General features: G+C 34.9%; 1 protein-coding gene and 1 long non-coding RNA gene across 4 annotated transcripts; both read left to right on the top strand.

Moving 5' to 3' along the window:
• The first annotated feature begins 284 nt into the window (after nt 1–284).
• LOC124442693 lies at nt 285–1,596 on the top strand. The gene is made up of 3 exons (XR_006947331.1): nt 285–354; nt 636–802; nt 1,298–1,596. It is a non-coding gene; the product is annotated as an uncharacterized LOC124442693 (long non-coding RNA).
• Nucleotides 1,597–1,709: 113 nt separating this feature from the next.
• LOC124442689 (cytosolic non-specific dipeptidase-like) lies at nt 1,710–12,175 on the top strand. Of its 3 annotated transcripts, none has more exons than XM_046993187.1 (18): nt 1,710–2,016; nt 4,115–4,206; nt 5,370–5,388; nt 5,831–5,935; nt 6,057–6,188; nt 6,363–6,404; nt 6,730–6,810; nt 7,599–7,673; nt 8,093–8,173; nt 8,412–8,485; nt 8,984–9,058; nt 9,173–9,317; nt 9,684–9,783; nt 10,374–10,426; nt 10,546–10,664; nt 10,819–10,907; nt 11,229–11,414; nt 11,877–12,175. In XM_046993187.1, exons 2-18 carry the CDS (start codon nt 4,175–4,177, stop codon nt 11,921–11,923), a joined length of 1,455 nt encoding a protein of 484 aa, XP_046849143.1. In that variant the 5' UTR covers nt 1,710–2,016; nt 4,115–4,174; the 3' UTR covers nt 11,924–12,175. The 3 variants fall into 3 exon arrangements, with proteins under 3 accessions (XP_046849143.1, XP_046849144.1, XP_046849142.1); XM_046993186.1 differs by having other exon boundaries at nt 1,712–2,016; nt 11,229–11,395; XM_046993188.1 differs by lacking the exon at nt 11,877–12,175 and having other exon boundaries at nt 1,711–2,016; nt 10,819–10,947; nt 11,229–11,319.
• The last annotated feature ends 1,316 nt before the right edge of the window (nt 12,176–13,491 follow it).

The following is a 13,491-nucleotide window of genomic DNA, read 5'->3' as shown; positions in this document are numbered from 1 at the left end:
AAGGTGCGTTTTCTGGTCCTGGTGATAAAACAGTCATTCCGTGCGAGGTAAAAAAGATTTGAGGTCGCAGAATGTTAAAGATTTTTCAATTAAATTAATGAAGCTACAAAGAAACATATTGATAAAATTGTTATGAAGCATGTTGTAAGATTGCATTTCTCTTGTGCTATGCGTTAACGTGGGATCTTAACGTTCTTTCGTCTGGCAAAAGACAGACCTTTTTTTGCACTAAGAAATGCAACTCGTTGCTGCTATTTCTACTGCAGATTCCAAGAACCCAGTGTTTGAAGCTGGAAAGTTGGCTACATTAGATGGTATGCTCTAAATCAAGAAAATGAGACAAAGCATGACTGCGTACGCCAGTTATTCAAAACTTTGAGTAACCTTATATACATAATCTAATGCGAATACCAAGTCCAATTATTTCCACTTGGTTTTTTTCATTTATTGGATTTTCATTTCAATGATATGGTTTCAAACTAAACATCAAAGCATTGACAATTTAAGCAACTTTAGAATACCAAACGATATGAAACGATTGCATTGTTTTCTCCAGATTATGCAGATTAAATTAACTTCAGACATCAGTCTAGTATTAAATCACTTTTGTCAACCAGACACTTTTTTCATTTCAGTACATAGCGTGGAGCCTGACTACATTCGTGAAGGAGGCAGCCTACCACTCGTTTTGACGCTTACTGAGACCACTGGCAAGGATTGTGTGTTTTTACCAATGGGAAGGTCTGATGATGGTGCGCATTCCCAGAATGAAAAGTTGAACATTACAAATTTTCAAGCTGGTGTAAGTTTGATGTGTGAAGGTTAATGTTGAATGTTAGATGATGATGTTGTTTATGTCACAAACAAGCGTATCCACCTACATTACGTTGTTTTGCTTGTTGTTTTTATGGGAACCTGCAACATCGTAACCAATTCACAAATTGCATTGTTCTTATTGGCTTGAACATGTGTCTGACGACAGTCTTTAGTTCAAAATAGATAAAAGACGAAAAACTTCATGTCATTGAGAATATTTTTGATTTTCAATATACTGGCGTGAGATTCAAAATTCTCAAGCTGAATCCAAATCCACTTAGTCCACCGCACGATTTAGGATCGAACATTTGGAATTCTTTCAAAACACAAAGCAACACAAATTTTGCAATTTGCGATGTTTCTTACAAGAAGTGATTGTATTTCATTTGAGAAAACGTTAAATATTTGTATGAACACATCTCAAATTTTGCATGAAATTGAAAAAATTCTGCTTACTCTAAATGTGCTATCTTTCTTTAAGATGAAGCTGTTTGCTGCCTATATCAATCATCTTGGTGCGTTGACAAGTGGTGCAGAAAGCCAGAAAGCATGATCAAATGAAACTGACATTTGCTGAATTGTTAATACAAGCAAGTGATTAATCGCTATTTTTTCTACCATTGTCTTCATTAAATACTTTGTCAAAGCACAGATTTCTAGATAGCGCGAGACTGCACAGGTAGACGGGAAAATGGTTGAGGTAAAATTTAAGAAATTGCGGGATTAAGGTTTTGGGGCAGAAAAAATATGTTCATTTATAATAAAAATGCATATCAATGACTAGTGTGCAGTTGCTTTCGAGTAAATATTTTCTATAGACTTCAGCTACTTTTTTCTTGTGTTTACGCAAATTTGGGCTATTTGGTGCGAATCACAATCGGGCTACTACAGTTGACTTACACTTTACAGGTAACTTGGGAGAGTCTGCGAGAGTCAGCAGGCTACCAATCTGGCAACACTGTCCTCTTTTATGTTACTCTAGTTGTAGTTTCTAGGCCTTATATTTCTGCAAACGTGGCACGGTGAACTTTAAGGAATTTTATCATTTGGTCTATCGGAGGAAATGTTTTCTCAATGTTATTGTGACTTGTGAGAATCATGTGATGAAAAGGATTCGACTTACATACGTTTCCCGAAGAGAGTCAAAGGTATATAATACCATTGTAGGGGTATAATTGAACCAAGAAAAACAATTCAAAGGTATTTACAGATTCGATTGTTTTCTTCTGGGTAATAGCTTTGATAGCTTGATGTTCTTGTCGACAGAACAATGTTGGACGTATATTAAAATTCCGTTTATGAATAGGAACAGACTGTAATGATTGGTGTTAACTGTGATAATGGTTGATGGCAAAATTATGATAAAATGCAGTGTATATCTGATTTATAGTTCCTGTAGAAGTAACCTGGTTGTTGTACGAAAGGTAGATAAGGGTTGAAAAGTTTTAAATGTAGTCTTAAAACACAAAATAAGGCCCTTGGCATGCCTTATATAGTCTATATAGTCTTATTGTGTTGGAAAAGATACACATGTTTTTGCCATGGAAATATCCATCGGCATTTGTGGGAACTGTAATGGTATATCAATTGAGGAGACAGGGATTGAAAGATGGGCGAGGTCAATATTCTGTGAAATATTGAAATATGATGTAAAAGCTTTCTGGCATTAATTTGGGTGAGGAAATAAACACACATGTAAAGGGAAGAAAAGATTGAAATGATTGTTTCATGATTGTAAAAGAGTGATGATGATAATTGTGTGAAACAGTCATGAGGGTATTTAGGGAATGGAAGACTGAAATGGTGGGTTCATGCATGAAGAGAAGGTGAGATGTAGAATATTGGTAGCATAAAGAAAGACAAGCAGCTGGTGAATGTATAACTAAATCAGGCATACAATTTTCAGATTTAAAGCAATAGGTAAAAGGGAGGGACCAAAAGTAAGTTGAAAAAAAGGAATAATTTCAAAGAAATATTGTGTAGGTAGTATGATCTTGAGAATGTCAATGACCAAGTAGAGATGAGAAGTATCCCTTACTGATGGATGCAAAGTCATTACCCTTTGAAACATTGAAAAATCCATGATTACTGTGACATTAAAATCCCTTCACCAGATGACAGTTTGACTAAGTTTAATATGAAGCAAATTCTGAATAGTTTATCTTTAACTATATTTGAGATAAAAGATTTGAGATAAAAGATTCAAGACGATAACACAGTGATATTTTCAGATTTATTACATATTCATCATGAGACTGAGGTGAGAGTCTGGCTAATTTAGTGGTTCGATATTACATGTTTGGTGACATCATCAGGAAGTTATTATAATACAGGTTTGTTTACATATATGGTGGAGTAGTAAGCAGATACTTGTAAAGAGGTGTTAGTATTGGGATGATGATTAATTGTTTGGGCAAGTGGTGTGAGTTTTAAAAGGGGCAAAATCCTTTGCTGGCTTAAAGGCCATTGTTCAGTTGTGGTTTGTAAGATTAATCTTCTATCAGTAAAAGTCGGTTTTGTGTTGGTGTAAATTGTTGATACCGACAAAAATGTCTGGGTGTAAATGTATTGAGAGTCAACTATTGATGCTAATGAAACCTTTGTGAAATATGTTAACACTGCATGATTATATCAGATGTTCTTACTACAAAAACATTAAAATCAGCCAATTTTAAATCCACTTAAATGATGTAATGAATGCTGTGAGAATGAAATGCAGGGAAAGAGAATGGCAAGGAGGTCTGGAAAGCAGGCTGTGACAGTGAACTGTATTTTAAACTGGAATACTAACTTTGCCGCATTGAACTAAAATACATCTGGAACGACAAGTCAGGGGGGTAAAATGAAGCCAGATTTTTTCATTTTTGCAGGTCGCCCAGGTTTGTTTGTGCAAAAGGAAGGGCCCCTTATTTGTTGCCGTCATGTTGGAGATCAGATTCAAAAGAATATATTATCAATGCTCTTGTAAGCCCCAGCTTTCATGGGCTAATGTTATTGTTTTCTAAGGCCCCCCATGGTTGGCCTCTGTCAAAGAACCATACTTATCGCATGATTACTTCAGCTTATTCTTGGAACTATATTTACATTTCCAAGTACTCTTGATTGGTAACCAACTTGTTTTGAAAATATATTCTTTAGAAATTCAAAACCAATAGTTTTGTTTTAAAGGTATTTGAATTTAAAATGCACCCCGTATATATTATTTTGACTGTGGCATGAATCAGCCAGTACATAAATGATTCGCAGAAGTACAGTTGGCAACGCTGGAACTCTTCTTTCTCTTCTTTTCAAATTTCAGTTGTTATCAGAAGATTGGAAATTTTCGCGGTTGCGATAATTGAAAGAATTGCATTTCAGAATGGCTGGTGTATCGCTTGACGCTGTTAACCAGTAAGAATTTTTTATTGTTCGTGTTATTTAAAGAAACACAATGTTTGCAAATGAATGTCAAATATATGAACATTTGCCTACAAACCAATTATAGCGGTACTTCAATCAAATATGGAAAATGAGTCAAATGGTAAATTGGTTCACTACAGACCACTTAATTTCGTGGCTAGTTAGATTTCTCGAATCAAGTACATCCAGTTCGATGTTAACTTTAGTTTCAATTTCAGTAGACGCAATTGCATTCAATAGCTAGAAAAGTCGAACATCCCGAGCTTGTGAGTAACATAATGTTGCAGGCAAGGGAGAGATACGTTTGGGAAAGTATCTGTTGCACCGACTTCAGACTTTCTTTTCTAGTATCATTTTGGGCGTTTCAATAATGTTAAGCCATATTTGACGATGTGGCTGGGTGTAACCTGACAGCTCAATACGTCATCACTCCAACCATACGCGACATTCGGTAGAATTTAGACGGCTGGCTTGCTTGAGATTCTTTTGATTTTATCGTTTATTTATCAATTTATTTTCATCGCTAAACCGACGGTAACCAGGCTTTGAAAGAAATGCCATATTTGTTTAATCACGAGTCTTTCAATCAGGATTAAATATCGTTTGTTATTCGAGCCAATTCTCGGGCGTAGTTTTTAAATACCCAACCACATACTTATTTACCTGCATCATGTATACCTGACCAAACCCTAACCTGATTCTAAGTTATAACTTCGTTTGATTATCTTTGGGGGTAGCTTTATGGCGGGGTATTCTAAAAGTGTGCCTATTCTTGAGAGAAAAATGTTTTCGGGAATCACTGAGTATTTTAATAAAATACACAACAACGGTAACTCCAAATTACTATTGAGAATTTAAGAGAACCATCTGTCTTCTGTTGACTAGATCAAATAACATAGAATCCATATTTGTACTGTACATGCATGCAATATAATCATTCCTGATGATGACTAAATAAAGTCGATACGTTGAATGGAAATGCTTACTTTAGCTTTTTAACGGGACAACATTTTTCCAAACCAAACTAACATTTTTCCATAAAAGTGTTCACTTGTGTCTACTTCAGATTTTCCATTTTAATTTTAGCCATTTATGACTGCTCAACTTCTGTACAGCAGTATATATAAGCTAAACTTTTTTTATCATTTTTATAGATACATTGACGAGCACATGGTAATTAATTTGATATACTAATATAAATATAAGCTTGAAGATTTTTAATCCAGTAGTATATATTTATTGTTAATAATAAGAGTTTCTCTGGATTTTTATAAAAGATTTATTGACCTTATATCCTATTCACAATACAACCAAACCTATAACAACGCATTCCACGTCATCCAATCATCTTAATCCATTCTATTATCCAATTAGACGCTCTAAACGTCTAGAAACTAAAAACAATTGTAAATAGCTAAACTACCTTTATTCTGAAGAAGGTTCGAAGCACCGAGTCGAAAGCTCAATAAATCATTTATAAAAACCCGGAGAAACTCTTATTATTATTAGCAATAATTAACTATAAATATCTATATCTCATTAGTGATATATGTATTTATCGCATGTGTGTGCACTCTACTATAAATCACGTTTAATCATTATCTTTTTTGTATAGAGCAATTTCAAAGAAGGTCTTCGAAATGCAGTTGCTATTAAAAGCGTATCGTCTAATAGAGACCATCGAGGAGACGTCATCCGAATGATGGAAACGGCTGCATCGGTATTGTAATACAATAATTATCTTTTTTGTCACTGAAATTTTTCTTTTTTGCACGAGGACCGGGGCTGTATGTATTAGAAGCACATTAATCACTATGCAATTTTTTTCATGCTTCATCTAGAGAATGGAAAACAGTTTAGGAATGTCAGTTGAACTAAGAGATCTTGGCCTTGACCCAAATTATCCCGATGGTGATGTTCAACTTCCACCGGTGATTCTTGCTTCACTTGGAAATGACCCGAACAAGAAAACCGTATGTTGTTTATGGAAATTGTCGATTTGCTGCTCAATTTCAGCGTTGGAAATTGGACGTAATGCATTCTGATTGGCTTTTTAACATTCTTATTAGCTCTTAGTATTCTTATTGGCTCTTTTAATGTTCTTTTTGCGTACAATTTGCGCTTAATTAGAACCATTTAATTTTTAGCTGTGCATTTATGGTCATCTTGACGTTCAACCGGCAGAAATGGTATGGTTTAATATTTGCTTTACCTCTCGTTTCAAAGAACAAACTACGTCATTGTGATTTGATCAAACCGTGTTTTATTTTTAATTATCGTATCAAAACCGTAATGAAATATGTATATGGTTAAAAATAGTATCCAAATCGTATTTAAATATCTAAATAGTTTAATAATGTATCGAAATCTTTATGAAATATTTCAACAGTCAAAATTAGTATCCAAATTGTCTTTAAATATCTAATTAGTGTAATATAGTACTTAAATTGTCTTGAAATTTCTTAGTAGTTTTTTTTTATCGTATATAAAAGTCATGTTTTCTTTCTCATATAGTCAGATGGCTGGAATCATCCTCCTTTTGAATTGACAATTGTTGATGACGAAATGTTTGGTCGCGGATCGACTGACGACAAGGTAGGCTATAGATTGAAAAATTGTGATGCTTTTTTTTTCCATTTCCTTAAATGATAATTTTCTATGAATTTAAAGTCGCACACATTAAAACGTATGCTGGCATGTAAATCATATTTAAGTGCTCCAGTGGGCGTCACGTTAAGAAAGCGTTAAATTTTCAACTTTCTACTGTGGGAACACCTTTTTAGTTTCCGACTGTAATCGAGGCTATTAATATGTACGTTGCTCTCCGTCTTGCTATGCTTAAAGTCGTAAAAATGACGACAAAATTTTCGTTAAAACTTTCAAGACGATACTAATATGTGTCGACCATGGGTTAGCCAGAGGCACGTCCTTTTAAAGACCGGATTGATGAATTCAGATTGATTTTCTGGATATACCGTGGAGAGCGCTATCTTACGTGAACGCTTTTGCTAATGACATGACAACTGAATGAATTGATTCTTGGATTGAAACCAACCTCAGCGGAATAAACAAACAATGTGACCACCTCACGACGGCTGCTGACCACAATAGCATTGTTCCAAATCAAATAGTCTTTGCCATTTCACCATCAACATGTCGGCCATGACGCAAAATGCAAATCACTTATTAGCAAAAGCCTTCTTGCTGTTAGAAAATAGATGACATTTTTTCTGGAACAATGGTCTTGCTTTTGAAATCGTGGCCAGAGATTTGCCTGGCGGAAAGCGAATTTTCAATGTGAACATAGTAGCCCAACATAAGACTTTTAAAAAAAGCCTTTTATTGTTTTGATGGTTTTGTTTTTGTTTGCTTAATGCGGATAGGGACCTGTCCTTGGATGGTTGAATTCAATCGAAGCTTTCCAGCAAACAAACACCAGTATTCCTTTAAATTTGAAGGTATGTGGCCACTTTCTTGACGGAAGATTATGGGAAATGTCCATTAAATAAACATATAAGTGGAAGGCCATCTTTAGAAGAACATGCCTGTACTTTTATGAAACCAAATTTCGCCTTCAGACACATGTGTGTCTTTCTTTGGACCGTAGGTGAAAAGATTGAGACTAATTTAATCGCCCACTTCAAATTTTGGCTGGAAATAGGCTTGCAGTTTTATTAAAAAAGTGGCTGAGTTTTTATACGTGTTACTCTTGAATTGCTTTGCCTGTTAAGGCAATGAAAATTAATGTAAATGGCTGAAAGTGCAATATTAATAATTTGTGTCTTTGAAAGTCCCTTTTTTCACGATATATCAGCTGTTTTATTTGTTTGCCAGTCATTAAAATGATTCATGCAGTAAAATTACTTTCGTGTTTCAGTTTGTGCTTGAAGGTATGGAGGAAAGTGGAAGTGTTGGTTTGGCAGATCTTATCAAGGAGGAAAAAGATCTATTTTTCAAGGTTTGTGCCAGGATGAAATGTCAAACATCATTTCTTACGTCATTTCCTTGTAATAAGTATTTAAGATCACGCATGCTTGTAAATAATCACTTAGCTTCATAATGACTTTGAAATAAAGTCGAAATATTGCTTAAAATCTTGTCTCTTGCTTTTATAACTCGAATCTTGAGTTTACAACATGATGTTGTTTGGAGTGGGTTTTTTCTTTTAAGTAAATGTTTCATAACTTAATTTTCAGGATGTTGATTTCATTGCTATATCCGACAACTATTGGCTTGGTACTTCAAAACCTTGTTTGACTTATGGTCTTCGGTAAGTTAGACATCTCCTACCTTTGTCGATTGTTAGATGTTTGTAGATGTAGATCGTCCAGGCTAGTATAGTCCTGAGAAGGACTGACTACCACTAAGGTTGTCAAAACATCAGTCAATATAGTCCTTCTCAGACGATCTACATCTACAAACATCTATGTCCATTGTTTTGTTAAACAGATGGAGGCTTGCAGTTAATCGCGATTTGGTTGTCTTGTGCTCTGTTTCAATCGCAATCTTCATCGTTTTCGTATACAAATGACGATATATAGCGTCATGTAAGAAAAAAAAACAGTTTTCTATTGCAGTCCTGAACCAACAATCCTATATTTACCACACGCCAATTGCCATTACGTGTACAATTTGCAATTGTTACTTCATTTGCTATTTTTATATATTTATTATTTTCGTCATATGTCAATTGTACGATGATGTTCACTACTGCACGTTAATATTTGAAAATCCATCCGTCCAGGGGTTATTTGTGTGTGTTCTCTAGAGGTATCATCTATTTCCATGTCAAAGTGAATTGTGCCGACAAAGATTTACATTCTGGAAGCCATGGTGGACCTGTGTAAGTTGCTTTGAAGATATTGTTAATAAATACGTTCTTGTTGTAATGTATGGTTACAAATGTTCATTGAAGTGTGAACCCATGTGGAACGATGCATACGTTTGTGTAATATAGGTATGAAGCAATGTCGGATGTGGTTGCATTGCTGTCCACGTTAACTGACGAAAAGGGAAAAATATTGATACCAGGTGTTAATGATTCCGTTCGTGAATTGACTCCTGAAGAGGAAGCTCTCTATGACGATTTGGATTTTGACATGGTGCGTATTTAGTTATGTCAGCAATTGCATTATAAAACAAATCACTTTTATTTCAAAGCCATCGTCAGACAAAATGATGTATTTACAAGCTGGAAGTGAATTGTATATTTATACAGAGTAGGTGTTGAGTTAGCAACATCACGAGGACATATTTTATGCCATGTGTGTTATGCCAAATATCTAAGTGCTTGTATGAATCTAGTCTGTGACATTTAGTGGGCTGATGCACCCAAAAAGCACATTTTTCATCCCATTCGACCCTTAAATGAAAAACGTGAAAGATTATGGCTTAAATTCTCATTTTTCCTTTTATGCTAATTTAACGTCGATTTTCCACTCATGCGCATTGCACATTTGTTTGTGTAGAATGTCTACCGTGAGCAACTCGGTGCACACGAGCTGACAACTTCTAACGAGAAAAATACACTCATGAGACGTTGGAGATATCCATCTTTATCCATTCATGGTAAATATAAACATTCAATCATGCTACTCAATAATTGCATAACGCCGAGAACTTCGGGAAGTGTACAGTATAGGTTACATGAAGTAAAGGTTATTTGCAATGCAGCGTTTCAAATCATGCTGTGTTGTTTGTTTTTTCGGCTATTAACATCATTGTGACATTTCGATTTAAACGATTTGATGTGTTCAATGATTTTTTAAAAATATTTTAGGAGTTTAAATACTTTCTTAGCAACAGCAGTATCAAATAATACAAGGAAAACTTCCATAATGTGATATATAAGTCTACGCTGGATTCTTATTAATTTGAATTTTGTTTTCATAAGTACTTTTTGCACTTTTCTATTACGTTTCCTGAACTTTTTTTTCAAATGCATCATATGGAGCTTGTTGCGTATGGTTTTAATAACTATCAATATGGCTGTATTCAGTAAGTTGAACTTAAGGATTAAATCGTTTTTCGATTCATTTTCTCATTGATTTTGAAGCTTAAGTTCGTCAGTAGATCATAATAAACTTAGTCTTTCTTTGCCGCAATTGACGCTCACACCCAAGTCTTTGGTGTTCATTAATCTTTTTGTTTTGTTGTAGGATTTGAAGGTGCGTTTTCTGGCCCTGGTGACAAAACCGTCATTCCATATGAGGTAATGTTGTTTTTGTTGTTGTTGCTGTTGTTGTTGTTGTTGTTGTTGTTCTTTTTGTTGTTCTTTGTTTTACATGTTTATTCATAAATTGTCTTCATTTCAAATTGTTTTATCTAAAGGTGATAGGAAAGTTCTCAATTCGCCTTGTACCTGATCAAGATCCTGAAGTGATTGGACAGTTAGTTATCGATCATCTTAACTATGTTCACAGACAAAGAGGAAGTCCAAATATTATGACGTAAGTACAGAAATGTGTTGTCAAGCAATCTCAAGCAATCTTCCATTGTAGTGTGATGTCACAAGTTCCATACGGAATCCGTACTGGATGAATATTTTAACTTACATAGCTTTCGCTTTTCAGTGTACATCGGCTTGTTATTTTATTCGTTTAGTCCGACTTACTCCAACGGGGCTTCACGTGCTTGGCTCGGAGATTTCGAGAACCCAGTGTTTGAAGCTGGAAAGTTGGCCACCTTAGATGGTATGCTCTAAATCAAGAAAATGAGACAAAGCATGACTGCGTACGCCAGTTAATCTAAACTTTGAGTAACCTTATATACATAATATAATGCGAATACCAAGTCCAATTATTTCCTCTTGGTTTTTTTCATTTATTGGATTTTCATTTCAATGATATGGTTTCAGATTAAACATCAAAGCTATGACAATTTAAGCAACTTTAGAATACCAAACGATATGAAACGATTGCATTGTTTTCTCCAGATTATGCAGATTAAATTAACTTCAGACATCAGTCTATTATTAAATCACTTTTGTCAACCAAACACTTTTTTCATTTCAGTACATAGCGTGGAGCCTGACTGCATTCGTGAAGGAGGCAGTCTACCACTCGTTTTGACGCTTACTGAGACCACTGGCAAGGATTGTGTGTTTTTACCAATGGGAAGGTCTGATGATTGTGCGCATTCCCAGAACGAAAAGTTGAACATTACAAATTTGCAAGCTGGTGTAAGTTTGATGTGTGAAGGTTAATGTTGAATGTTGTTTATGTCACAAACAAGCGTATCCACCTACATTACGTTGTTTTGCTTGTGGTTTTTATGGGAACCTGCAACATCGTAACCAATTCACAAATTGCATTGTTCTTATTGGCTTGAACATGTGTCTGACGACAGTCTTTAGTTCAAAATAGATAAAAGACGAAAAACTTCATGTCATTGAGAATATTTTTGATTTTCAATATACTGACGTGAGATTCAAATTCTCAAGCTGAATCCAAATCCACTTAGTTCACTGCACGATTTAGAATCGAACATTTGGAATTTTTTCAAAACACGAAGCAACACAAATTTTGTAATTTGCGACGTTTCTTACACGAAGTGATTGTATTTCATTTGAGAAAACGTTAAATATTTGTATGAACACATCTCAAATGTTGCATAAAATTGAAAAAATTCTGCTTACTATAAATGTGCTATCTTTCTTTAAGATGAAGCTGTTTGCTGCCTATATCAATCATCTTGGTGCGTTGACTAGTGGTGCAGGAAAGCCAGAAAGCATGATCAAATGAAACTGACATTTGCTGAATTGTTAATACAAGCAAGTGATTAATTGCTATTTTTTCAACCATTGTCTTCATTAAATTCTTTGTCAAAGCACAGATTTCTAGATAGTGCGAGGCTGCCAGGTAGACGGGCAAATTGTTGAGGTAAAATTTAAGAAATTGCGGGATTAAGGTTTTGGGGCAAAAAAAATATATTCATTTATAATAAAAATGCATATCAATGACTAGTGTGCAGTTGCTTTCGAGTAAATATTTTCAATAGACTTCAGCTACTTTTTGCTTGTGTTTACGCAAATTTGGGCTATTTGGTGCGAAGCACAATCGGGCTACTACAGTTGACTTACACTTTACAGGTAACTTGGGAGAGTCTGCGAGAGTCAGCAGGCTACCAATCTGGCAACACTGTCCTCTTTTATGTTACTCTAGTTGTAGTTTCTAGGCCTTATATTTCTGCAAACGTGGCACGGTGAACTTTAAGGAATTTTATCATTTGGTCTATCGGAGGAAATGTTTTCTCAATGTTATTGTGACTTGTGAGAATCATGTGATGAAAAGGATTCGACTTACATACGTTTCCCGAAGAGAGTCAAAGGTATATAATACCATTGTAGGGGTATAATTGAACCAAGAAAACAATTCAAAGGTATTTACAGATTCGATTGTTTTCTTCTGGGTAATAGCTTTGATAGCTTGATGTTCTTGTCGACAGAACAATGTTGCACGTATATTAAAATTCCGTTTATGAATAGGAACAGACTGTAATGATTGGTGTTAACTGTGATAATGGTTGATGGCAAAATTATGATAAAATGCAGTGTATATCTGATTTATAGTTCCTGTAGAAGTAACCTGGTTGTTGTACGAAAGGTAGATAAGGGTTGAAAAGTTTTAAATGAAGTCTTAAAACACAAAATAAGGCCCTTGGCATGCCTTATATAGTCTATATAGTCTTATTGTGTTGGAAAAGATACACATGTTTTTGCCATGGAAATATCCATCGGCATTTGTGGGAACTGTAATGGTATATCAATTGAGGAGACAGGGATTGAAAGATGGACGAGGTCAATATTTTGTGAAATATCGAAATATGATGTAAAAGCTTTCTGGCATTAATTTGGGTGAGGAAATAAACACACATGTAAAGGGAAGAAAAGATTGAAATGATTGTTTCATGATTGTAAAAGAGTGATGATGATAATTGTGTGAAACAGTCATGAGGGTATTTAGGAAATGGAAGACTGAAATGGTGGGTTCATGCATGAAGAGAAGGTGAGATGTAGAATATTGGTAGCATAAAGAAAGACAAGCAGCTGGTGAATGTATAACTAAATCAGGCATACAATTTTCAGATTTAAAGCAATAGGTAAAAGGGAGGGACCAAAAGTATGTTGAAAAAAAGGAATAATTTCAAAGAAATATTGTGTAGGTAGTATGATCTTGAGAATGTCAATGACCAAGTAGAGATGAGAAGTATCCCTTACTGATGGATGCAAAGTCATTACCCTTTGAAACATTGAAAAATCCATGATTACTGTGACAT

Source organism: Xenia sp. Carnegie-2017, unplaced genomic scaffold (assembly GCF_021976095.1).
Source record: "Xenia sp. Carnegie-2017 unplaced genomic scaffold, XeniaSp_v1 HiC_scaffold_20, whole genome shotgun sequence".
Taxonomy (NCBI): Eukaryota; Metazoa; Cnidaria; class Anthozoa; order Malacalcyonacea; family Xeniidae; genus Xenia; species Xenia sp. Carnegie-2017.
This window is presented reverse-complemented; position numbering and strand designations above follow the sequence as displayed.

What these genes read in the sequence shown, in the direction of transcription:
- LOC124442689 (XM_046993186.1), top strand. Translation starts at nt 4,175, where the DNA reads ATGGCTGGTGTATCGCTTGACGCTGTTAACCA. An exon ending in TGATGGAAACGGCTGCATCG is followed by an intron (nt 5,936 to 6,056) that starts GTATTGTAATAC and finishes TGCTTCATCTAG; the next exon opens with AGAATGGAAAACAGTTTAGG. An exon ending in TGTTTGACTTATGGTCTTCG is followed by an intron (nt 8,486 to 8,983) that starts GTAAGTTAGACA and finishes TGTGTTCTCTAG; the next exon opens with AGGTATCATCTATTTCCATG.